The sequence below is a fragment of the Pteronotus mesoamericanus genome, unplaced genomic scaffold, assembly GCF_021234165.1.
Source record: "Pteronotus mesoamericanus isolate MK-2021 breed Mesoamerican mustached bat unplaced genomic scaffold, CSHL_Meso_final contig_20, whole genome shotgun sequence".
Lineage (NCBI taxonomy): Eukaryota > Metazoa > Chordata > Mammalia > Chiroptera > Mormoopidae > Pteronotus > Pteronotus mesoamericanus.
This window is the reverse complement of record NW_026555085.1, coordinates 28,355,251-28,383,137: the sequence shown is the minus strand read 5'-3', so window position 1 is coordinate 28,383,137 and position 27,887 is coordinate 28,355,251. Positions and strand designations below refer to the sequence as shown.

The 27,887-nt window shown below is 32.9% G+C and overlaps 1 protein-coding gene across 1 annotated transcript in view; it reads left to right on the top strand.

Annotated features, from left to right (window-relative positions):
- The window catches only part of EYS (eyes shut homolog), a 1,478,297-nt gene that overhangs the window by 546,720 nt on the left and 903,690 nt on the right, over positions 1-27,887 (top strand). The window contains 5 exon segments of the mRNA XM_054568619.1: positions 12,184-12,294; positions 12,297-12,354; positions 13,271-13,302; positions 13,305-13,348; positions 21,483-21,682. Of these exon segments, the coding sequence (XP_054424594.1) occupies positions 12,184-12,294; positions 12,297-12,354; positions 13,271-13,302; positions 13,305-13,348; positions 21,483-21,682 (445 nt within the window).

Below are 27,887 nucleotides of genomic sequence, written 5' to 3'. Positions count from 1 at the left end.
TATCTGCCTGACTTATTTCACTTAGTATAATATCTTCTAATTCCATCCATGCTGTCACAAATGGTAAAATGTCATTTTTTTATCACCAAGTAATGTTCCATTGTGTGTGTGTGTGTGTGTGTGTATACATACATAAATATGTATGTGCCACTATTTTTATTCACTATTCTATTGATGGACCGTTATATTACTTCCATATCTTGTCTATTGCAAACAATACTGCAATGAACATGGGAGTGCGTATATTCTCTTGAATTAAGGTTTTGGATTTCTTTAGAAGAGGAATCTCTGGTCATAAGGCAGTTCTGGTTTTTGTTTTTGTGTTTTTTTTAAGAACTTCCACACTTTTTCCATAGTGATTGCACCAATCTGCATTCCCACCAACAGTACATCACAGTTCCCTTTTCACTTTCTTGCCAGCGCTTGTCTGTTAATATTGATAGCTTTTCTGACAGGTGTAAGGTGATATCTCATTGTAGTTTCCATTTTAATTTTCTGAAAGTGTTTTTAAGCATGTTTCTCTATATTTATGGCTATCTGTATGTACGTCCTCCTTGAAGAAGTGTCTACCCAGGTCTGTCCTGTGCCTACTTTTCAAATGGGTTGCTTTTTGGTATTGAGTTGCATAACCTCTTTATAAATTTTGGATATTAACCATTTATCAAATGTATCAGTCAACATCTTCTTCTATTCAGTGGGTTGTGTTTTCATTTTGTTGATAGTTTCCCTTGCTGTGCAAAAACTTTTCAGTTTGAAATAGTCCCTTTTTTTGTTTTGTTTTCTTTCCCTTGCTTGAGAAGATATGTCAGAAAAAAAATATTACTTAATCTCAAAGATTTTACTGCCTATGTTTTCTTCCAGTAGTTTAATGGTTTTTAGTCTTATATTTAAGTCTTTCAACCATTTTGAATATATTCTTGTATATAGTATAAGAAGGTGATCCAGGTTCATTTTTGTATGCATCCATCCAATTTTCTTAACTCCATTTACCAAATAGATTGCCTTTACTCCATTGCATTTTCTTGATTTGCTTTGTCAAAGATTAATTGACCATATAGGTGTGGTTTTATCTCTGGGTTCCATTGATCAATGTATCTGTTTGAATACAAGTACCATGCTGTTTTAATTAATATGGCCTTGTAGTATAGTTTGATATCAGGTAGCATGATATCGCCCACTGTGCACTTTTTCATTATTGCTGTCACTATTCACATTCATTTGTTTCCATGCAAATTTTTGTAATATCACTCTGTCTACTCTGTTTCTGCTTTTTTTACTTGCTGAAGACACATGACTTATTTTAACTGGCTGAGTTCTTTCCATGTGGTTGTTTAGTTTAGTCCATGTACTGTTGCAGGTATTCTATGGTGAACAATAACATAACATTCCAGAGATATTTACCCTTCATGCCCACTCTCATTAGTCAACCTGTATGCCTCTTTTTCAAATTTCCCTGACCTAAATCATAGGATTTTTCTTCCAGTCCAGTGAGAAACCAACATAGTTGTTTACTACTATCTATAAATCCATTCATGGTTTTATCTTGGCCCACTTCCATTTCTACTGAGAGATGGTGACATTCTCTAACTGAAGATTTGCCCATTAGAAAGAATTTCCTTTTACCTTTATCTTCCTGGTATACTTCTAGAAAGCTGTAAGGAAGCAGCAGTCCATTTTAAGTTTATATCTATATACCAAGTCAGTCCATCCGTGAACCAAGCTCAGGCTTTTTTCTTCTCCTTCATATGGTAATGGAGGGGGTTGCTTCCCCATATAGCCATACTGTGACCTGAGGGAGAGCTACTATTGCAACAGCCATGCACAGAGGAGTGAAATTATACATGATCTCTGGTCTATCCACACCAGATTCTTGAGCGACTAACTATAATAGATTGCTGCTGGACTTGTCCAATAAATGTCCAACTATTCTACTGTTTTTTACATTGATAGTTTTTTTTCATACTTTTGTGGAATGTCTCATAATTTGTTATTGACCTGTCTTTAAATAACAAGACTACATGTTTTCCTAGATTATTCCTTAAAGAATGGCATTTGTTGGGCTGCCTAACTGGAACCATTTTATATGGTAGTTGAACTCTTTTTAAATTTAAATATTGTTAACAATAAAATATCTTGTTACAAAATTCTCATTTTGGGTTAAAGAAGATCTATTATTTTATTTTGTAATTACATATGGTTAGAAGTGTTAGTTTGAATTGCAGGCATTACTTCTTAAATCTATTAATCATGTGGTTATAGTAGACCTATATTAATTTGATTAGGTTATTCATAAGTATCATCCTATTATGTAAGTTATAATCATTTTCAAAATGGAACCACTATTCGGACATATTCAACCACAGATAAGCAAACTGTGTAATCACTGACACCATGAAAAGTTATAAATATACTTTAAGGATAATCTGAAATTTGTAGTTAGCTAATTTTTATTGGGTAATATCCAAGGAAGTTTTTTTAATGAGCTAGAATTTTAATATGACCTGCGTGAAAAACAAGCTTTAAATAGGCAGTGTTTGGGAAATGATATTCCAGACAGAATTACTGGGAGCAAACAGATGTAAGAAAATATAATGTTTAATTATAATCTAGGTTGATAAAAGCAGTGGTCCTCATACTTACCTGTGCTTTAGAATAATTTTGAGACACTTTGTAAAATACATCTTGTCAGGCCTACTTTTCAGAGATTTATATTCGGGAATCTTTATTTTTAAAAACGTCACAGATGATTCAGCTACTCAACCAGGTTTGTCAATTAAAGGGTTAGAGTAGTTGATAATAGCAGATAAATGGTAAGAAAGGCAAGACCGACCTAGAGTATTTAGTTTTAAGCTAAGGAGACTACATTTATTTCAGGAGGCAATAGAAAGCCCATAATGTATTTTGTTAGGATAACACATGAAAAATGAAAAGGATCAGAAAAGTCATTTTTGGAAAACATGTCTAAAATGTAAAACTGACCAGTTGGGGGAAGTTGGGTAAAGAGGGCGAGGAAAGGAAGAAAGAGAAGAAACAGAGGCTGAAAAGCTAATTAGATAGACAGTTGATAGATTGATAAATATAGAGATATACTTATTTACATACAATGTGGGGCAAAATTAGGCATACAGTTATACATATGCAAAGTAATATAATAATTAATAAATAATAATGCAAGAATAAACTCTCACATACTAACAACTATAAACCTACTTTTGTCCTACTCTGTTTATTATTTCTATTACATTATTGATGCATGTAAATATTATACTGATCATGCTTCTCAGTTTATATACATTAATGGCTTATTTTTTTTAAAGGATTCTTTTTAATCTGGTGAGAAAACACCCAATACAGAGGCAGATATTGAGGCAATCTGGTAAAGAGGGTTTTGACACAGGCAGAGGCATAGAAGGTCCCCAGGATTTCACAGGAAACCATCTACTTTGCTTAGGAAAGGAGTGGCCTCCAGGATCTCTCTGGATCTTGCCCATGCCTTTCTTCTTTCACAGGCAAGCATCCTTAGATTTTTCTCCTAAACTCTAAAGGCCCTCATAAGACTGGCAAATGGGGCGGAGGGCAGCAGGCAGTGACAGCTCATCCTAGGCTTATCCCTGAAACTGTCTTCAAGGCCTCTTTTCTCTGACTTCCCACTGAGCTAACAGCAATCCTGACTTGGCTTCACTTCTTTTTTTATAAATATTTTAGAGAGCCAAAGAGATCCTGACTGGGCTCCCCTGTTGTTTCTTCTACCCTAAGCCTTTGTTGTATTGTCCCCAGCCTTAATAAACCTATCAAAATCGGAAAGGAGAGGAGAGGAGAGGAGAGGAGAGCGGAGGGGAGGGGAGGGAAGGGGAGGCGAGGGGAGGGGAGGGGGCAGGCAGTGAAGGAGGGAAGGAGGAAGGAAGGAAGGGAAGGAAGGAGGGAGGAAGAGAGAGAGAGAGAGGGAGGGAGGAAGGGAGAGGAAGAAAGGGAAAGAAAAGGGGAGAGAAAGGAAGGGAAATAAAGGGAAGGGAAGGGAAAGGAAGGGAGAAAAGATGAAAAGGAGTGGACTACGATGTTAATTAAATCAAGTCCACTGATTTTATTACTTGTAATAAAATCAAATACAAATAATATGTATTTATTAATATATATTTGTAAATAAAACAAATATAAATCAAGTCCACCAACAGAAATTTATTACAAATATAAACCATTACTATACCCCCAAGGCAGGTGGCAGGATAGCATGAAAGTATAAGTTAGACATAACAAAAAGTAAAAATTCTGTGTCATGTTTCTTCTCTTGTCCAGTAAAATCCACAATGCTCATCATTAAATTATTTAGAAAATACCTGTTACACTGTGGTGCAGGAATGCTGCACTGGTGCATGCCAGGTCAAATGAACCATGACTATTACTGATATAAACTAGATGCTCAGTAAGTACGTGTGGTAATACATTAATGAGTACTAGCAAGTATCTGAAATAATGCACTTAGGCAAAGACCTGAAGCTAAGATTGGGCAAACCTTCAGAGATATCTGATAATTACTAAAAATCATTTCTTTCAGATTTGCAAGGATTCATGGAGATAATGTTACAGCATTTACACTTTAATCCTATAAAAAAAGTCATATTATAATAAATTATAAATATAATTTATCTTCTATGTGCTGCCAGAAATGAATATAAATACCTTCTGTACATCTCCCAATCATGCAACAACATAGATATTTTAATCCAGTACTTAAAGAGGAGGAATTTAAAGTTTAGATGGGTTGGTAATGTTTTTGTTTCATTTATTTTTTGTTTACTTTTCACTTCAGGAACTTAATAATGGTTTTCCATTTGTGTGGTAATATACAATTTCTTCAGCTTTTTATGGTATAAATGACATACAAAGTTGTAAGTAATTAAAGTTCACAACATGATAGTGTCATATATATACATTATGAAAGGATTTCTCCTATCTAGTCAATTTACATATGCATCACCTCAGAATTTTTATATTTTGTGTGTGTGAGAACTTTTAAGTTCTATTCTCTTAACAATTTTAAACTATACAATACAGTATTAACGACTATAGTCACCAATTTATACATTAGATCCTTAGATCTTCCTCACCTTAGAGCTGAAAGTTCGTGTGTTAAAACAACCTCTCCTCATTTCCCTCACCTCAGAGTCCCTGGCAACCACTTTTTTTGTTCTCTGTTTCTAGGTTTGTTTTTTTTGTTTTGTTTTTCAGATTCCACATAATAGTGACACTTATTATAAAGTATTTGTCGCTCTGTCTGATTTAGTTTGTTTCATTCAATGCCCCCAAGGTCCATGTTTTCACAAACAACAGTATTTCCTTCTTTTTCAAGGTTGCCAATTATGTATTGGAGATATTATGAACCAAAGTCTATCACTTTCCACATATTTATATTTTTTAACTATGGAAGTTTCTTTGCTTAAGGGGGAAAAGGTAGAGGTTCCATTAAATAGGTCCCTATGGCTGCACAGACAAGACAAACCCTTCAGGCACATACGTACCTCAGAAGGATCACCTCATTCCAGATTCTGATTCTCACGTTGCAAGGACTAACAGTTTCTCCAGATTTTCAAGAATTGTTTTGTTCTTGCTCAGGAAGGAGCAGAGACTTCTGAGGAAAAACAAAATCAATAATGTGTGTAAAACAAAATATAAACACATACAGATTTAACAATAATTTATTTATTTAACAAAAATTTGAATCAATGAAGCATGACCTAGACAGACAAAATCCATACTGTCACGGAGCTCAGCTTGTAATGTGGAAGATGGGCAAAAAGAAAAAGATAAATGAGTAAATTTCATAGAATGCTAGAAGAAAATTACTTGCAGTAGGGAAAAACATAAAACAGGATAACGGTGGATGAGGAATGGGATGCAGTTTCAAACAGTGTGGTTCAATAGGCCTCACCAAGAAAATGTATTTGAATGAAGACCTGAGAAAATGAAGGAATAAATATGTAAAAATCTGGGAAAAGAGCAATCTAGGAAGAGAAACAAAGTTTTTGAGGAAACACAAAGGGGTCAGTGTAACTACAGCAAAGTAGTCAACAGCGAGGGTAAATAAAATGAATAAAATGAAAAAAAAAGCTAAAAAGCTTTTAAAAAGCTTTTTAAAAAGCTTAAAAAAAGTTAAAAAGCTAAGAAAGGAGAACTTACTTGTATTGTGCTGTAGGATTATGGTGTTAAAAATGAAAAGATTATGGTTTACAGGGACCAAAATGTTCAGATCAGCTAATCGTTACATTCTTATTCTCTCTGGAGGTTACTTAGGAATCAAATTATAACCATAACTTAACTAATGAATAAAGCATTAGGAAAAAACAAACTCCTAAGGTAATGTTGGTAATGTTTTCTTTCATTAAATTGAGACATGCTTGCCCTCTTTAGAGAGCACTAGAGTTGTATCTTGTCAAATCTCTTGTGTCTAAATAGACCTACAAGCGTCTAGTTCAATTCTCTTTAACATTTTACCCCAGTCCCCATACTTCTGTGGTAAATTAACCATCTACTTTTAACTGAAATTTTTATCAGAGTTCTGCCAGCATTCTGCATAGTCCTACGAACACTTTTCACTCATTTTCTTAAAATAATGATATTCTGGAAACAACCACTAATTTAAGGTAGTTGTGACATTTTTAATAGGAATCTGATACTAATCAAATGTTAAATATGTCAGGCCATGGACTAGTTGTTCTAAATACGTGGTTTTAATTTCTTATACCAATAAACCTAAGATGTACTAATAAATAACACTCATTTATAAATAACACTCATATATTAATCTGTCTGTACTAAATATTACCATTGTCACAAGTATTTGCCTTTTCCTGGTAAAGTAAATCTAGGACTTGGTCATGTAACTTAGATAGCAAATGAAATATTGGTGGGAGATTTAAGAACCAGTGTATTTGCCAAGTGTCCCTTTCCCTCTTTAGCAATGATGACAATGTCCCAGGTAGAGTATGCTCCATTAACCTGTGTCCCAGAATGAAGATCAAGTGGATCTGTAGCTCATCTGTGTTTGGAGTATGAGTGAGAAACAAACCTGTATTTATAGTTTTCTGATTGGAGCTATGATCCACTAGGATTTAGGGAAAGGGGTTCCTTATTCTTTTTTTTATTATTATTAGCAGCCTAATCTAAGCTATTATGTTTGTTTAAATCGTATCATATGTCTAAATCTTGATGGTCCTTTTAAGTATGGGTGCATATTTGACCAATTTACAAACATTATTTTTATAATATTACTAACATGCAAAGTTTTATATAGGTAATAACAGTTATGGTAAAAAAAAAATGGTAGCCAGTATATAATTGAATTTGACTTGAAAACTGACAATCTTTAAAGAGAATTTTCCTTCTTTCTTTTTTTTTTACATTGGAAGCTTCATTTGTAATAAATTGCAGTCTTTCCCAGTATGACTGTTCTAAGTGACATTCACTTGAAAAGACAATTCTGCTGTGGTATAAATTAGTAAAGTTTATTTATGATATCACATCGTGAAATAGCTGCTGATCTGCCAATGCCACCATCCCCTAACTCTTTTCCTGATATTCAAAGAAATACTAAGACATCTAGCAAATATATAATGCCAGTGCACTCTTTCAAACTCTTACTAAATTTACACAAGTTGCTTTCCTCTATGATCATTAAAATATTCATGATACTCTCACATATGGACTTTATTTCTTTATTCCTTAAACAGCCAATGCACTCAGTTTGCTCTCTCATTAGAACATATACCATATAGTCACAGCATTAAAATGTATAATGGTGGTATCAGACAATGACTAACAATGTGGGCTCTGCTATTTATTAGCTGTGAGCCTGTGCTTCATTTTGTTTTTTATTCCTTAAAATAGGGGAAATAATTTCCATGCCAGAGTATTATTGTAAAGTTCAAATGAGTTGATTTATATAAAATGTTTTACAGTATACTTGACATATAATACAGTCTCCAAATTTCAGCTATTATTATTATTTTATTTTTCATGGTAATAAGTGTATTTGTTTATAAATTTATAGTTATTTCCATCTAGCTGATATATAACTATTTTTATAAACACCGTAATAGTGTATTCTTTTAGAAACTTATCTTTATTCCTAATCAAACACTATGTTCTTGACTACAAGAATATAGTTTTCTGATTGGAGCTGTTAAAATGTAAACTGAGGCATATTAAAAATTATGAGTTTATTTGAGCAAAAAACTATTTGAATGGGGAAGCTTCCAATCCAGCAGATAGACAGGAGCTCTGAGGGAGCTCTATAACTGAATGTCTTTCTTAGCAAGAAGACAGTGGGAATAAAAAATTATACTAAGCAAAAAAGCAGGTTGATTATCATTAAGTTAGAGACATACCTACATACCTTGTTTTTTGTTTTATTGTGCTTCACAGATATTGCTTTTTTTCCCCCCAAATTAAAGTTTTGTGGCAACCCTATGTTGAACATATCCTATTGGTACCATTTTTCAAGTGACATTTTCTCTCTTCATGTCTCTATGTCACATTTTGGTACTTCTTGAAATATTCCAAACTTTTCCATTATTATATTTTTATGGTGATTTGTGATAGGTGATCTTTGATGTTACTATTGTAATTGTTTAGGAGTACCATGAACTGCACCCATGTAAGATGATGAACTTAATAAATGTGTGTGTTCTGACCATGCCACTGATCTCTCTCCCCTTGGACCTTCCTATTTCCTGGGATACAACAATACTGAAATTAGGCCAACTAATAACCCTGCAATGGCCTCTAAGTGTTCATGTGAAAGGAACAGTCACACATCTCCCACTTTAAGTCAAAAGCTAGATAGAAATGATTAGGTAAGAAAGGCCTGTCATAACAAAGGTAGACTAAAAGCTAGGACTCTTGAACCAAACAATTAACCAAGCTATGAATGCAAAGGAATTGTTTTGAAAAGAAATTAAAAGTGCTACTTCAGTAAACACATGAATGGTAAGAAAGCCAAACAACTTTATTGCTAATATGGAGGAAAATGTAGTGGTCTGGATAGATCAATCCAGCCAAAACATTTCCTTAAACCAAAACCTAATCCAGGGCAAGGCATTAATTGGCTCCAATTCTATGAAGGCTGAGAGAAGGGAGGAAGCCACAGGAGAAAAGTTTGAAGTTAGGAGAGGCTGGTTTATGAGATTTAAAAAAAGAAGCCATATCCAGAACATAAAAGTGAAAGGTGAAGTTGATGTAGAAGCTGCAGCATATTATCCAGAAATCTAAGATAATGAAGGGGGGGTTTCAGAGTAGACAATTCAGGTTTCTATTACAAGATGATGCCATATAAGACTTTCATAACTAGAGAGGAAAAGTCAGTGCCTAGTTTCAAAAGACAGGCTGACTTTTATGTTAGGGGCTAATGCAGCTTGTTCCTTTAAGTTGAAGCTAAAGTGTACTTACCATTCTGAAAATCCTAGAGCCCTTAAGTTGTTATAAATCTACTCTACCTATGCTCTACAAATGGAATAACAAAACCTGAATGATAGCATATTTGATTGCAACATGGTATACTGAATATTGTAAGCCCACTGTTGAGATCTACTGCTCTGAAAAAAGTGTTCTTTTAAAATATTGCTACTCATTGACAATGTAACAGGTCACCCATGAGCTCTGATGGAGATGTACAGTGAGATTAATGTTGTTTTGATGCTTTCTGACACCACATCCATTTGGAGTAATGTCAACTTTCAAATCTTATTATTAAAGAAATACTTTTTGTAAAGCTTTAGATGCCATTGTGGTTTCTCTGATAGATCTGGGTAAAGTATATTGAAATGCTTCTGGAAAGGATTCACCACTCTAGATGTTTTTAAGAACATTTGTGAGACATGGGAAGGGTAAAATATCAACATTAACAGGAGTCTGGTGGAAGTTGATCATAGCCCTCATGGGTGACTTTGAGGGGTTTAAGACTTAAGTAGAGGAAGTAACTGCAGATGTGGTGGGAATAGCAAGAGAACTAGAATCAGAAGTGGCTGCATTACTGCAATCTGATGATCAGGATGATGCATTCTCACTAATGGATGAGGAGCTGCTTCTTGTTGATGAGCAAAGAAAGTTGTTTCCTAAAATTAAATATATTCCTGGTGATTTGCTATAAAGATACTCTAAATAACAATAAGATTTAGAATATTACATAAACTTAGTTGATAAAATCACAGCATGGTTTGAGAGGATTGATTCCAAGTTTGAAAGACGTTCTACTGTGAGTTAAAGGTTGTCAAACCTCATCACATTCTACAGAGAAATCATTCAGGAAAGACAGAATCAATCGATGTGGCACACTTCATTGTTTTCTGGTTTAAGAGATTGCTACAACCACCCCAACCTTTAGTAACAACCACCCCAACCTTTAGTAACAACCACCCTGATTATCGAGCAGCCATCAACATCGAGACAAGACCCTCCACCAGCAAAAAAGATTATGACTTGCTGAAGACTCAGATGGCTAACATTTTTTAGCATACAGCATTTTTAATTATGTATATACATTGTTATATTTTATACACAATGCTATTATTGCACACTTAATAAACCACAGTAGATGTGAGCAAAATATATATGCTCTGAACCAGAAAATTTGTGTGACTCACTTTATTGCAATACTCACTTTACTGCTGTGGTCTGGAACCCAGCCTGCAATGCCTCTCAGGTGTGCCTGTACTTTCCTTTAGGGGATGGGATCTGTCTTATCGGGCAGATTATCTAACTAGTGCTGATCAGGCTATTTCCGATTGATTTGTTTAAGGCTTCATTTCTGGGAGAGCTAAAACTATAATTAAGTGTCAGTTTGATGACAAGAGGCTTAGCATAAGTGACTCCATTTGGGGCCTGTTGTCTTGTTTTTAATAGTATACATCAGACTACTCAGCATAACAATTTATGAACATATCATAGTAGCTGCAAGATAGTCCATTCAAACTATGATTAGAAGCATAAGTCAGGGAGAACATGATTTGAATTCTGATTGGCTATAATGGCCTGTGTGATCTGGAAGCATGATTTAAACTCTCTGAATCCTGTATACTCAGTAGAGCGGGCTAAAAGTTAATATCTGTGTCCATGTTTGATGACCATTAATTAAAATAATGTATGTAAAGCCTTTAGCACATGGCCCAGCACACCAGTAATGATAGTTTTTGTTTGTAGATGCTCAATACAAATAGGCACAATGAACAAAGGGAACAAAGGGAATTCTAAGCATTTTTTTAAAGATTTTATGTATTTATTTTTAGAAAGAAGGGAAGGGAGGGAAAAAGACTGGGAAACTAACATCAATGTGTGGTTGCCTCTGGTGGGCCTCCTACTGGGGATCTGGCCTGCAACCCAGACATGTGCCCTGACGGGGAATCAAACCAGTGACCCCTTAGTACACAGGTCAGCACCCAATCCACTGAGCCCCACCAGCCAGAGCTATTCTAAACATTTTATAATGATTCTCTACTTTTTCTTAATATCTCTAATATGTGAAACCTGAAACACAGCCATGCTTTCCATTACGTTTTTCCTCTAGAGGATTTCTATCTATAAATATTGTCTTCCTGACATGTATATATGTATCTAGATTAACAAGGTTGCTCCTTTTTCCTTTTTGTACTTTTAGTCGAACACAAAGATGGTACATGTTGCATGCTTAATAAATATTCAAAAGTTGGCCTTTGAAAACACTAGTTATTTAGCCAAAGTTAGATTACATTTAGCAATCTCAGGTAGCTCATTAGTAGACTCACCAAGACCAAATTTAGAAAAATTCAAACTCTTAATTCTTGTAGGTAATAAATTATTGACTCTCAAGCATCATTAGAAAAATTATGAATTAATTTATAGTGAGAAGTTGATATAATTCGTTACTTCACTAATATTTTCAATAAACAATCCTTCACACTAAAAACAAGTTTTTTAGTAGATTAAGCTTGTGCTTTGTATTCTTCATTCACATTAAATTAGTTGCCTGAGAATTCATACCTAAACATGTTTAATCTTAAAAAAAATTTTTTGTTTGTTTTTTGCTACAGGGTGTCAAATTGTCTTTATGAGAAAGGAGTCTTGATTTCTCCGTGATGTTCACCATCATGAACAAGCTTTCGTGTCTTGCATTTAAATAGTCTCATGTTTTGTCTTGTCTTGTCTCTTCTAATATAGGCATCAGCTGTGAAGTAAATACAGATGAATGTGTATCAAAGCCCTGTCTCCACAATGGATCTTGTATTGATCTTGTCAATCATTATATCTGTGACTGCAAGAGCAGCTTTTTTAAACACACTGTGAAACAAATGCAAACAATTGCCAATCTAATCCTTGTCTACATGGAAGGTGGCTATTTTTATTTTCTATTATTAAATCTAAGAAAGTAAATTTAACTCAATATTTAAGACAGTGTCAAGGGCAAGTAAAGTTAATTTTAAATGTGCTCTTGCATAAAACTAGAACTAAATATAGTTAAGATGACAGATGCTGTCTATTCTATTTAATGTAATCTACTGATACATTTTCTCTGATTTTATTTATACTCATTAGCATTAAGTAATTTCAATAAATGTGTATTAATTGGAAATTCATATACTTAAAGGTAACTGCTCAAAGCAGTAAAAGTAGCAGGTAGGATGAGGAGACATTTTATTATTTGCTCTGTGGAAGGATAACACCACACATTAATTTAAAATGTTCCTAAATAAACTATTTTTTTCATCCCTATGTAAATGTAAGGAATTTTGTGGCTCTCTTTGTGGAATTTATAATAACTCTTCTGCTCATGGGTAGAAAATTTGTTTATGCAAATATAGAGCAGGGGTATTTCTAGAAGATGAAACTGGCAAAGAATAATGGCTCTCAGATGCACCAAGCCACCTTCAGAGCATTAATTACTTTTTCCCTAGTCCTGCCACTGACTGTGTAAGAAGGGAAGAAAAGAGGAAGAAGGTAACTCATTGCAATGGAGTTTGGCCATAGCTGACTTCAGTTTCCTACATAAGCCCTAAGCGTTCTGTAGACCTTTTAGAAATCTTCCTTCTTTTCATTGCCATGGATAAGATGGCAAAAATAAAAATTGATTTGTTCTTTCTGTCCATTAACCTTGAAGGCAGACTAGTCTGTTATTCATGGGAATGTGTGTCTTTTTTTTAAGCTGAACTAGAAAAGAGCCATTCTAAATAAAGTCTATTTATGCTTTATGTTTTAATATCTTTTTAATTTATGCTTTAATGTCTTACAATATGATTCTATGTTTCAGATGCTCAGATCTCATTACTGTGTATCAATGTTCCATGATACAGAATGCACTTGCTCAAGGTGTGATATCAAGAGTAATGTAAGTTTTATAGTTTTGATATTTTGATTAAATGTGAAGTAATTAAAAAAAAACTACAGGGTCTGGCAGAAAGTAACACCAGCTTGAGTGTGGTTGGTAAGGTACTAATATGGGTGTAATAATATATAGTTTTATTTTGAATATTTCACCTAAAATGTCATATGGTGTGCTTGAGTGTGATCTTATGTTACCAAATTACATGCTTATGATTTTGTAATAAAAGATTTTGTAATAAAAAGGGTGTTACTTGTGCCAGACTCTGGACTTGCTGTAGGTTTCAGAGTTACTTCTTTAATTATTAATTATTTAACTACCCTGTCCCTCACCATTTTGTTTTGGAATTTTTCTGCCACTCCAAACAAAAATCACAGCCGCTTTTTGCCTTTGTCCACTCTCTTTCTTGTTATCATAAACTTCTGCAACCTAGAGCCCTCATTACACTAAATCCTGAATACGGTCTTTGAAAAAAGGACCTCACAAGGCTTATGACTTGCCACCTGCTTCCCCCTCTCTTGTCTTAGAATACACAAGAGTCTGTGAATGCACAGGGATGAAGGGAAATAATGATCCAGACACCACAGGAGAAAATACATACTAGATAGATGTGTGAAGAGGTGGGTACATGTAGCCCACCTATAAATACTCTCAGGATCTGTCTTCCAATTTTCAGGAGTCCAATGTGATATAATAGACATATGGTGTTTTATGTGGAATGCCTCATCTGTTGAGAAATGTTGGTTACCTGAAGTTTGAGACTTTTCTTGGTGAACGAGAACTTCACAAGCTCTCCTGCATAATGGGGAGTTCTTCCAAATGCTCCCTGGCTGACAGTGACATGCTAAAGGAAGGCAGCATAGGGACTAAAAACAGCCTTTATCATTGTGAGACTATAGATATTTTATTTAAATCCTTCTGTCTCTCTCTTGCATCAGTAAAATATAGTTCGTACCTCACAGTGTCATTGTATGGTGATGCATATAAGACGTGGTAGATACTCAGTAAATGATGGGAGTGATGACGTAGTTAAATGCGTTAAGGAGAATGAGGACTGACCTCTATTTTGCTACTTACCTGCTGTATGTTTCTGAACAAATTATGCCCTTATATTTAAAGTCATGTTTTAGTTATCCGATGAAGATAATCATAGTAACAACCTCTTAGGTTGTTGGGGTTAAATTAGGTAATGCATATAAATAAATTAGCACATTTCTCTGACACATTATTTTTTAAAGCTTAATTATTTGTTGATTTGATGCTGATTTGGTTCTAGATAGTGAAAGTCATATATGATATGGAAAAACAAATATTTTAATTAACAAATTTCCTGGTAGATGAAGCATATCTTGTTTGCTCTGTTGCATATGCTGCCTGTGATAACCTCTAAAAACTATCTCTTGGCAGCATAAATGTAGCATTCTTTTTCTGAATGAAATATCTAAATAAATAAATGTATACATTAAAAATTTTATGTATTGATTTTGAGAGAGAAGAAGAGATAAAGATGGAAATATCAATTTGTTGTCCACTTATTTATATATTCATGGGTTGATTCTCTTATGTACCCTGATCCAGGATCAAACCAGGATCAAACTTGACATATAGAGATGACGTTCTTACCTACTGAGCTACATGATCAGGGCTAAATAATTATGTTTTTATATAAATGAATTTGTATATATTCATACTCACATGCAATGTTATAAGGACAACTGTTAAAATTGCCTAGATTTTTTTCTAATATCTTTTATGTATATGAAAATGAACTGATCACCCTCCTTATTCAGTGACTTTTTGTTTTACTTAGTATATCTTAGGAACAGTCCATTAAAATTGATAGAGTCCTGACAGATTCTTATTAATAGGTAAAAAGAATTCCAAATAAAGGGATTTCCAAAGAACTACACTTATTTAATGAGTGTGTAACCATACCACCTTTCCTAGATCTTATGAATTTAATAAACTTTTTTTAAGCATTGACTAATTTGATGAGGAAAATATAGCATGTCATTTTAATTTACATTTTCCTAGGTTACTATGGAGATTCAATACCTTTCCATATGATTATTTGCCATTTTTATGTCTTTCTTTGTGTCTTGCCTATGCATATTCTTAGATTAATAGTATTTTTCTCTGGACTTGCCTTTTTTCTTTGGTTTGTACATATTATTTAAAATTATTAATAAAATCCACTAAATTCTGCAAAATTGCAAATCTTATCAAGAACTTGTCTGCTCTTCCTTTATAAAACTAGTAAACTATAAAATTTTTAGGGTTTTTTTTTTTAACTTTCTTAATGACTGGGTTTTCATCCCTCCTTAGGTAGTGCTTTCATACAGCACTGTTTAGATCATTGGCTTACATTCTCATCTACTACAATTTTAGGCTTGACAATACCTTTAATACCTTAACTCATAGTGAATATATTATTGTAATGAAAGAAGACAGGAATTTGATTAATTTTTTCAAAAGCATAATTGATTTGCCCAGGAACTATTATCAAAATTTCATCTAAAAAATCTGTTATCTCTTTACTGATTTGAAATGTCTCATATTTTATGTTCTTAGTTCCTATACCTAGTATTAGAAATATCTATTCTGTTTCTCTGCCATTTAAAACTCATTTTTCCACCTATATTGATTATTATAGTTCAATAGAGTTCCTAAGAATTTTGTTTACTAATACACTAAGTGTACTCTAAATGTAATTGTGGTTATTTGTTCTGCAAACATTCAATATTCAATATCTATGGGAAACCAAGATACAAGAATTTTCAACATACTTCCTGACAATCAGTTTTAGTTGGAGATAGAGATATGTATCTTATGTAACTGACCTATTTATTGTAGCTCTGTGTTGCAATGCACAGATAACAGCCTCCAAAGGGCATTCTTGGATTAATGTCCAAGCCTCTCTTTCCAGGCTACAGAGAAAAGAGCAGTGGAGAAACATGGACAGTGTTGATTGAAAAGAACACTCAGGTCGTTATGGGGCAGGGTATTATACCTGAAGCTTCTTGAAGAGTAAAAAACAAAGTTTATGTTACATCTGGAGGAAGAAAAATACAAGCAAACTTTTTTCTGTCAATCTAAAAATTTGAGGTAAACTTTAAAATTTAGAATCAAAAGTGAAGAAAAACTCATGATTGGGTATGGTACTGATGCTGTGGTTTTGCAAAATGTAATTACCTCAGTTCTGGGAACACACACAGAGGGAAAGAGTGATAAAAGAAAAGAGAGCAGGGTGATATAGATAGCAAACATTTCCCTTTATTGTGTTGAGACTGAGGAAAACTGCTGCAAGGGAGCAGTGCTTTCTTTGCTATATCAATGTATAAATATATAACATGATAAAATAAAACATGATTACAGAATAAAGGAAGCAATCAAAACATTATAAAGTGAAGGAAAAGTAAGAATTTATCACCAGCATATCTAATCTAAAAGAAGAACTAAAGGAAGTTCTCTAAACAGAAAGGAAAAGATTAAAGAAAAAAAAATGAGTGTACATGCATTTGTATTTCCTCAAATGTGAGCTGACATTTATAAAGTGCTTTTTATATATTAAGATTATTTACTTTTTGTCTATCATATACATTATATATGCTTTCCTATTTTTGTTCATGTTAATCAATATTCTGACATTCAAAAGGTAAATGTGTCCAAATTTACTGAGATTTCCTCTAAAGGTTCTTTCATTTGTGACAAGTTCAAAACATATGGTTTAGTCAAAAAGTTCTACTATTTTTCTCACTGTCTTTTAATTTGTAAAAAAAGATGGATTCATCAGTATGCTTTCCCAGGTAAGATTTAAGTTGCAATCCCCCAGCAAATGGTCCGCTATTTCCCACAACTCATTGTACCGAATATCTACCTTCTTTGGTTGAAAACACATCTCTAAAATAAAGGAGATCTCATAAGTGGGGATATTTATCACACATGTAGAGGACCTTGATTTTTTTTAATTTAATTTGTCATTACAGATTATTCTACATTAACATGTATCATTCTATCTTATTCTTGTTAATATTACATGGCATGAGGTACTATATTTCTTTAAGCAGTATCCTCTTGAAGGAGATTGAAGATATTTTAAGTGTATTGCTCTTAAAAAATTATGTATGTACTTTAGATGCAGAAAATTGAGTTAATCATACTCTGTTTCATTTAGAAATAACCATGAATAAATACTCTTGCTCATTTGTGTGTTTGTATGTGTGTGTTTCCTCTTTGGCCTCACAGTCTATTCCCACCATATTTGTGTATTTATTAGGAATCTTTTCTTACATATTTTTCCTATTTTTCTCTATCTATTTCTTTATTTGCTCTGGCCCATAAATCTTGAATCTCCAAGTTAGGAGCAGATTTATTTTTCTATTCATGCAGGAGTAAGCTCAAACCTCAGTGAGGAGAGCAACACAGGTGGGGGCGAGGCTCCTTTGAATACTGCCACCAACCCATGTCCCTTACAAAGCTACAGAGTCCTTAGCAAAATTTTCTCAGTCTTTTGGATTGTCTGTCCTTGTTTGGCACCTCATTTCGCCAAGTTAGATATTGAATATAAACTTTAGATTTCTGAAATATTCTTTTACCTAAGGAAATAGGAGTATTTTTTAATGTGTTTGGAATTCTATATTACCTTTAAAATCTTCATGTTTGTTTCATGTATTTGGCATTGTCTCAAGTTTCAGTCCTGATGTATTTTCTTTACTGTTTGATTCATCTGTGTATTTCAGGCTATTTCTGAGACAATGATTTTGTTTTCTTGTGTTTCAGTGGCCTTCTTTCCCAGAGATAATGCCATATACATTTTAATTAAAAAAAATTAAAGATTGATATTTACTGCAAATATTCTCATTTTGATATTTTAGAATCCTATTTGATTTTTTAATAACAGAGTTACTTCCTTTACATCAAAACATCATAAATCAGAGTAAATTGGTTATCAACATTTTCTATTAACTACTTCATTCTTATATTTAATCATGTGAGATTTGAGAAAGAATACAATAACAAATGAAAATTATATTGTAAGTAAATCTTTGGAATATTAAGTCTTTATCATGTACATTATATTTTGTACAATTCTGTAGACAAAAATTTTTTTTGAGAGAGAAAGTAAGACTTTTTGGTACAATGAGGCCCAAGTTGGAATTCAGGGCATTTAGTGTCAGGGTATGTGATTTTATTCTGTTGTCATCTTGCTTCAAGCTTTGGTAATTCATTCTAGCACCCTTGGGCTTGTCCTCATCCTTGTGAGTAAGCGGAAACTATTGGACTACATTCTTGCTATTCAATGTTTGGTCCATGCACTAGAAGCATGAGGGGATTGGTTAGAAATAGAGAAACACCGGCCCCACACAAAACCTCTTATTGAATTTGAATCTGCAATTTAACAAATTTAAGTATTAATATACAACTTATATTTTATATACAATAGACTATAGCAGTAGTTTTTATTCAGAACCAGGCAAAATTTGAGAAATTCTGTGATACTTAATAAGTTTCTGCAGTGGATAAGTCAGGCTTTAGTGGGTACCTGCCCTATTTCCCTCTTCAAATAGATCAGATCTATGATTATCTGTTTAACATATTTTATTTTTCCAGGATCATATTTGAAGAAAGTACTCCACTACTTTAAAAACAGTAGTGCTAAAAATAACCCCATATGATTCTATGTTTTATGATAAAGATGAAATCAGAGAATAAATTTCTACTATGCTGGGAAACTCAGAGATCACAGGATGAACTTTTGTAACTAAACTATACACCTCAAATAGAAGACAGCTGTCAGAAAGATAACTGACACATTTACTAGCCAATCTGGTTGTTTGTTCTGGCTAAGCAGTCCACAGTAAGTACTCACTGCTCTTTTACTCTCGTGCTCCTGTGCATTTCCCATCATGGCATTTTGAATACGAGTTAAATAAACATAACATCGGGGTCTAGCTCCATTGCCTAGATTCCCATGGTCTGCAGCATTACTCCCAGCCTCCTTCTTGTTCTCTAAACATACCAACTTTTCATTTCTTTCATTTTCTGAAAGTAAATTAGTGAATTCTTCTTGGGAAGCACTTTATTATATTAAATATGGTGTAGTAAAGTAATACAAATGATCATGAACAAAAGGAAAGACATTCTTTTTAATTTTTGAACCAGAAAAGATCAAGAACTTTGACACTTTTTTAAAATAAATTGTTTTCGTATTTCCCATTAAGCCTTCTAATTACTTTAGTAAAAGATTCTTGTAAACCCTAGAGATAGAACTTTTGGCAGTCTAAAAACTATTTCTTTTTTTTCTCATAGGACATATAATTCAATTAGTTTATGTAATGCTTTCTAATAAATCAATCTATATATACCCAGCCATAGGGATAAGAGAGAAACATGTTTCCAGGCCATTCCCTGTGGAATTTTGCATTTGCATTCCATAAAAATAACTGCAGTACCTGTACAAAGTCTACTAAATGCCCTTGGTTATACTTAAGGACTTCACATTTTCAGCAAAGGTAGAGAATATATCAGAATGGCGTTAAATTATAAAAACATACATTTAACTCTATCACTTGGATTAATGTAAAATATCACTATCTTGGTTCCAAGCATAACCTGGGCTTTATACTCAAGGGTACAATCCATTAAAAATGACAATAATTAAAGTCTCCTGTGAATTTGACAAACCTTTAATGTTTCATTTGATGCATGATATGAATGCAAAAAATAAATGAGAGACATATCAAAGTAAAAAGCTTCTGCACAGCAAAGGAAACCATCAACAAAATGTAAAGGCAACTTCTAAAATGAAAGAAAATGTTTGCATGCCACCTATCTGGTAAGGGGTTAAAATACAAAATATATAAGAAACCTGTGAAACACAATGGCAAAACCCCAAATAACCCAACTAATAAATAGGCATAGGATTTGAATAGACATTTCTCCAAAGAAGCCATACAATTGGCAATTGGTATATGAAAGGTACTTAATGTCATTAATCATCGGGGAAAGGCAGATCAAAAACACAATGATATATTACCTCACAGTTATTAAGATGTCTCTTATCAAAAATTCAAGAAATAAGAAATGGTAGCACCTTGGCTGGTGTGGCTCAGTGGACTGACCACCGGACTGCAAAGCAAAGGGTCACTGGTTCCATTCCCAGTCAGGGACAAGCCTGGGTTGTGGACCAGATCCCCAGTAGAGGGCACACAAGAGGCAACCACACATTGATATTTTTCTCCCTCTCTTTCTCTCTCCCTTCTCCTCTCTACAAAAATAAATATATAAAATCTATAAAACAAAACAAAAAAAGAAACGATAGCAAGGATGTAGAAAAAAGGGAACACCTATATACTTTTGAAGGAAATGCAAGCTGGTATAGCCAGTATTAAAACAAGTATAGATGTTCCTCTATTCAAGAAATTAAAAACATAACTATCATATGACCTGGAAATCACACTTCTGGGTATATATCCAAAGACAATGAAACTACTATCTCAAAGAGATATCTGTAGTCCCAGGTTTATTGCAGCAATATTCACAACAGCCAAGGTATAGAAATAACCCAAGTATCTATGGACAGATGATTGAATAAAGAAAATGCATTATATACATGTACAATAAAGTATTATTCAGTCTTGAAAAAAAGAAAGAAATTCTACCATTTGTGACAACATTGATAAACCTGGAAGACATTATGCTAAGTGAAATAAGACAGATTGAAAGACAAATCCTGCATCGTATCTCTCATATGTGGAATATTAAAGGGGAAAAAAAAGTTAAACTTATAGAAACAGAGGTAGAATGATGGTTGCCAGGTGCAATAGTGTTGGGAAAAAAATAAGAAGCTGGTAAATGCCACAAACTTTCAGTTATAATATGAATATTACTTTTGTAAATGGTATATAATAAAGTTTAATAAAGAATTTTTCCTCAAAATTCAACAATAAAACGTTTGACAGAGTATTCCTGGTGATAAAGGTAAATATAATTTATTACTAGAAACATATTTTAGTTACTAGAGGAAGGGAATATGAGATAAGCTTGCATATTTTTTTAAATGTTTAAATACAATAAAGTTTAGTAAAATTATTAGACTTACCACTAATAATCAAATTTGATTCTCCATGTCTTAATTTAGGGCTGCACATCAATCCCTTGTATGAATGAAGGTTCCTGTCAGAAGTCAGACCACAGCTTTACTTGCATTTGTCCAATAGGATAGACTGGTGTGCACTGTGAGATAAACACTGGCAGTTGTGCTGAGCCTGAACTGAGTTTGTATCTCTGTCTTAATGGAGGGATTTGGGTTGATGACTCTGGACACATTTTTTGCTGCAGGTCAGTGTTTATTTATCTACAATTAACTTGGGATGTATTTAGAAAAGCTTCTAAACATACCTCTAGTAATGCACTCTGAAGGTACTAAGTTTTTAAGTAAGTTTTCATCTTAAATATGTAATTACAAATTTGAAATCGATAATTCTAAGAAAATATTGCTTATATATTTCCAAATACCATGTATTCATATCAATCCCATGCTGGTCTTCTGAATTTAATCATCACTTATTTTATATTTGTTTCATATCTTTCTTTCCTCCCAAAGTTGAGTTCTTATTCATTTTCTTAAATATTCACCATATAAATGATTTATAAATAGTTCTTATTTATATTATATTTCATGTAGATATTCAGCTCTCTTACTGCTATACTTATCTTTTAAAAGCTTAAAAACAAATACAAAATGTATTTATGGAGATTAATAAAACCAAATGAACCCATCACTACATTTTTGAACCAATTATTATTATGAAATCTCTTTTAAATTCTTAGAAGATGAATTTTTATTACTTTTGTTATTTATGATTATATGATATATATATATAATTGGTTGGTCATTTGAGAACTTTTAGCCATTATCAGTTCAATTTGCAAAACGCTGATTGAACCTGCATAGTAGGTAGAAAACAACAAACACTTTACTTCTTTTCTCTATTTCAGTCTCATTTGTGAGAGGTTAAGGTAAAAATCAGTGAACAATTGTGCGTCTGTCAAAATAACTTAATTCACTGAAAAATTAACCATGTATATTTTGGTACATAATTATTTACTAGAAAATAATATCTATTATTTCTATCACATTTTATCACTTGTCTTTAAATTATTAATGTATTCTGCTTTATAATTAATACTGCCACAACTTTATTTTCTTTGTTCATTGATGCTATCTTTTTGTCCTTTTATTTATTTTAATATGTGTTGTGTTATTTTCTTTGAGGTATGTCTGTTTAGTAAGCACACATGGTTGCTAATTTCACATAAACCCAAGATTATCTTTGTACTTAGCATATGCAGACTGCTGACTTATTATTATGAAACTGTTATTATTATTTATTACATATTACCTAATGCCCCGTTTCTCTTTTTTTACTTTTATTTTTTAATGTCCTTTTTTCATTTTATTGAGTTTATCAGGGTGACACTGGTTAACAAAATTATGCAGGTTTCAGATGCACAATTCCACAACTCATCACCTATACACTATAGTGTGTATTCATCACCCTAAGCCTCTTTCTATCACCACTCATACCCCATTTATCCTTCTCCACCTACAACTATTCCATCCTCTCCCCAAAAATCATTGCACTGTTGTCCACTTCCATGAGTGTTTTCCCATTTCATGTGTAATATATTTGTGTGTATGTATAGTTGTGTGTGTGTGATCGCTCTTGTATTTTGTATTTTTTGAACATGGATTCTGTTTACTCTGGTGCTTTGATAAAGTATAAAAAGTAAACATGTTTCTAATATCAATAGTAATTATGTAAAGTAAAATAAAAATGATCACTTGACCACTGTAAGGACCGCTCCAGTTAATCAGCGCCTAGATTAAGTACGCAATAGTAAGTTTAACATTTACTCACAGTACATACAATGTTATAAATCAAGATTTTATTCATGGAAACCCATTAAATTCAATTAAAAATAGAAATAAGTGAAACTGAAACTGAAATGTATGTTTTTTCACCCTAGATAGTATTTGTTAAATTAAACACTATAAAAGCTATTCTATAGAATATTCTTCTAGAGGATGTTATCCATGGGATAGTTAGGCTGACCTTTCTTAAAGATAAAATCAGTGGAATTCACACTGAAGAGGCCCGCTCCTTTTTCTGGAATATCTCCCAAGGATGAGCATAGGCATTCATTAATGATACAAAGTTATTCAAATTTTATCTAAATAAAAGTCAACTATCTTCAAAATGTCCACTGCTGATTCAATGCTCCTCAAAGTCTCTGAAAGTCTCTGAATGGTAAATACCTTGAGAGGTCCAGTTTCTATGTGAGTGGCACAGTGACTGTGAGCAACCATCAGAAGCGGTACCAAGTTAGCACAGTCCTCAGGCTGTTTGTTAAAAAAAAACCAAAAACTCATTAATCTGCAATATATTTATTTAAATCTTATTAAAATAATTGTTTTATTACTGAACAAAATTAAACTTATTGTTTTTGCATTAAAATGTGTTCCAAAAGAAAATCTTACTCTTAAAAATGTGTATCAACCTAAAGTTAAAAAGCCAAAATGAGAGGCGACAAGTATTTATTTGGGATCAAAGAATTGTAATTTGAGCAGAAACCTAAATAATATTCCAATTACAGGGTGAAAACAATGGCTTCGTTTGTTGCTTTGGTTTTGAGAAAAAGGAAAGAATGAATTATGTGGGAAAAAAAAAATCCTTTGCTGACAAACTAAGCTACTCTTGGCTATACATGATTGGTGACTGATTCTGTCTTCCTGTATAAAGTCCATAATCATCAGTCTATGTCTCAGGATATCTATTTTTATTCTGACTTTCTATACACAATTGCTTGTAAAAGAATTGTAGTGTATCCCAGTTCCAAGGTTTGGACCAGTTCAAAGATCTGGCCCAGTCCAAAAGTACAAGGAACAAGACAAGAAATATAATTCTTCTAGAGGGGATGTCCTTGCTGCACTTTAAAATGGCCCCATTCATGTCATTTTTCACATGTGGCAAAATATTTTGTTATTGTATTCTTTTGCTTTTTCTCCTTCAAAATTTATACAAATCAAAGATAAAGTTAATGTCTCCCTTCTCATTGCTGGGATCGCTTTCTAAATTTTGTTTGATATTAATTGCAAAAATGATTATCTAATCTATACATTTCTACCATATTTATCCTGAAGTCTTATTTTTGATGCAAACTTCCTTATTAAATAATTTCAGCCTTCTATGATCTATAAAATATTCTATACTATTGGTTTTCTTATTATTTTACTACTAATTTTCTTCCAATTGAAATCTCATGTGCTATCACATTAAAAGAAAGGAAATAGGAAGGAAGGAAGGAAGAAAAGGAAGGAGGGAGGGAGGGAGGGAGGAAGGAAGGGCATCTTACTCTTTCAAATTATGTGAAAAATTTGAAACCATCAGACTAAATTATTTGATTGTGTCCTTGGCTTCACATACGATAGAATTTGGTGAAGTACAAATTTCTTAGATCTTATTGTTGACTGAGAATTATGCGGTTGATATTATTTTGCTTTCATTTCTATTATTGCATAAAACAAATCAGAGAATGTCCTGTTTTTATGGACATTTTGCTTCATGAATGCAGTTCATTCACTTTTTCATTGGAAGCTTACAAAACTTTCAATTTTTTTAATTAAAAATATAAAATACTTATACCAATAACTACTATGTAGAGAATATGTAACTATTTTCTTCCTTTTTATCTTTGAAATTTAAGCATTTAATCAGACTATGTGATGCTATATATTTCTCTTACTTATTTGTTTACATTTGAAAAGTTTTCTTTTATTATTATTCTATTACTCTTTTGTGTGTTAACTTTGCATTCTACTTCAGGTACTAATATTGTTTATGTATTATAAATCACAGATCTAAAACTGTCTTTTGTGTATGTGGCACTTTTTACCATTTTTTATTGTTATAAAATTTTTCTTCTCAACTCTTTATTTACTTTAGAACTTTTGTCTGGTTTTGTGAATGTTTAATGAGAATATTATTTATTCTCTTTTACTTTTGATGCACATGCATTTTTAAATAGGTTTTTTTTTTCATTGCAAATGTAATGCCCACTTAAAAATCATATTATTATATTTTGTTATCAAACTAAGTTATTTCAAGTATTTAATTTTTCTCGAGTTCTTATACCTTGGCTTGTCTTCTTTCTGCTACAAAAGTTTTTTAGTTGACTCACAGTCTGCTACTAACATTTTTATGCCAGCTTTACTGATATTTATTCCTGTTGCCCAGATGTCTCATAAGATCACTTTTGTATTTCAACTTCATTGGCCATATACTCTTCTTTATCAAATTATTTCTGCATATACAAGAGAGTTTTAAATGATAGGCCTGCCTATTTAAAAGACTAGAGCAGAAGCATGCATTCATGCAAAGGCACGCCCAAGAAAGATTATTTTTACTATATGTGCTATGGTTGCTTAGGTCCAACGTGAAATTGCTGAACACATATGGACACACTGAAATATATTTACTTTACTATTATATTTTGAACTTTGGGCTTCTTTAGGTATGAGATGCATCATATTAATAGTTTGTTCATTGCTGATTTTTCTCATGAAGACATTTGATTATTTTAGATTATTTTATAACTACAACAATAAAAGTACCTAGAGAGTGGTTAGTTTTTATTTTTTTCATCTTCCTGAAGTTGTAGAAAAATTTTGAAAGGCATAGGTGGAGTCTTTAAACAGAAAAAGAAATAAAAGCAAAAAGAAAATGGTAAAAATGGTTTACTTTAGTCTGAGTTTAAAATATGATGCTTGAATATGACAAAATTAATAAACCAGTGATATATAGCTAGTTTCCTTATTACTGTGGACAGATACATAGGTGATATTGCTTTGAATATTGATAGAGATTAAATAAGTTAACCATTTCAAGCAAAATAAACTAGGAATAGTTTTAGACAAATAGTTACTGGGCTATTAGATGCAGAGTAGCATACAATATTCAAGTGATTCTATATCCATTATTTACTTTTTTAATTACTGTTTGCCTCCATTATATATTTTATATTGGCTTCAAGTATACAACATGGTGATGAGACAACCATATACTTGACAAAGTGCTTCCCCAATATTTCCAGTGCAATATTATTGACTATATTTCTTATACTGTACTTTACATCCCTGTGGCTATTTTGTAATTACCAATTTGTACTTCTTAATCTCTTTACCTCTTTTACCCGGTTCCCCAAAACCTCTTTCTTCTGGCAATACCAGTCTGCTGTCTGTGTCTATGAGTCTATTTCTCTTTTACTTGTTTATTTTGTGCTTTAGATTCCACATATAAGTAAAATCATATGGTGTTTGGCTTTTTCTGACTGGTATATTTCACTGAGCGTAATATTCTCTAGGCCCATCTCTACTGTTGTCAATGGTAAGATTTCCTTCTTTTTATGGCAGAGTAATATTCCATTGTATATAGGTATCATTACTTTTTCATCCACACATCTATTGTTGAGGACTTGGATTGTTTCTGTATCTTGACTATTGTAAATAATGCTGTAATGAACATAGGGATGCATATACTCTTTTCAATTAGTGTTTGAGGTTTATTCCCCAAAATAGGAATTGTTGAGTCAAAAGACAGTTCCAGTTTTTAAATTATTGAGGGACCTCCAAAAATTGGCTGTTCCAATCCACATCCTCATGATAGTTCTTGGGGGTTCCCTCTTTTGCATACTTTTGCTAACACTCATTGTTTGTGGACTTGATGATAGCCATTCTGATATGTATGAGGTAGTATCATTTGGTTTTAATTTGTATTTCTCTGACAATTAGTAATATTGAGCATTTTTTCACGTCTATTGGCCATCTATATATCCCCTTTGAAGAAGTCTCTATTTACATCCTTTGTCCATTTTATTTATTTATTCATTTATTTTGTGCTTTATGGATATTTATTTTTTTAATTAATTAATTTATTTTTTCAAATACATTTGTCTCTGCCTACCCCCCACCACTTTCCCTTGCCCCTCCCTCCCTCTCTCCCTCCCTCAACTCTTCCCCTTTGGTTTTGTCCATGAGTCCTTGCTGTATGTTCCTTGACTTTCCCCTTCCCTTCCTTTTCCCCTGCCCCCACTCCCTCCTTCCCTCTTGTTTCTGTTGGTTTCTTTTCCTTTCAGTGTTGCTGGTCTTATTTTCCTTGCATCTTTGTATTGTTGGTTAGGTTCCACTTATAGGTGAGATCATATGGTATTTGTCTTTCACCACCTGGCTTATTTCTCTTAGCATAATGCTCTCCAGTTCCATCCATGCTGTTGCGAAGGGCAGTAGTTCTTTTTTTCTTTCTGCTGCGTAATATTCCATTGTGTAAATGTACCATAGTTTTTGATCCAATCATCTACTGATGGGCATTTAGTTGCTTCCAACACTTGGCTATTGAAAATTGTGCTGCTATGAACATTGGGGTGCATAGGTTCTTTTGTATTGGTGTTTTGGGATTCTAAGGGTATAGTCCCAGCAGGGGAATCA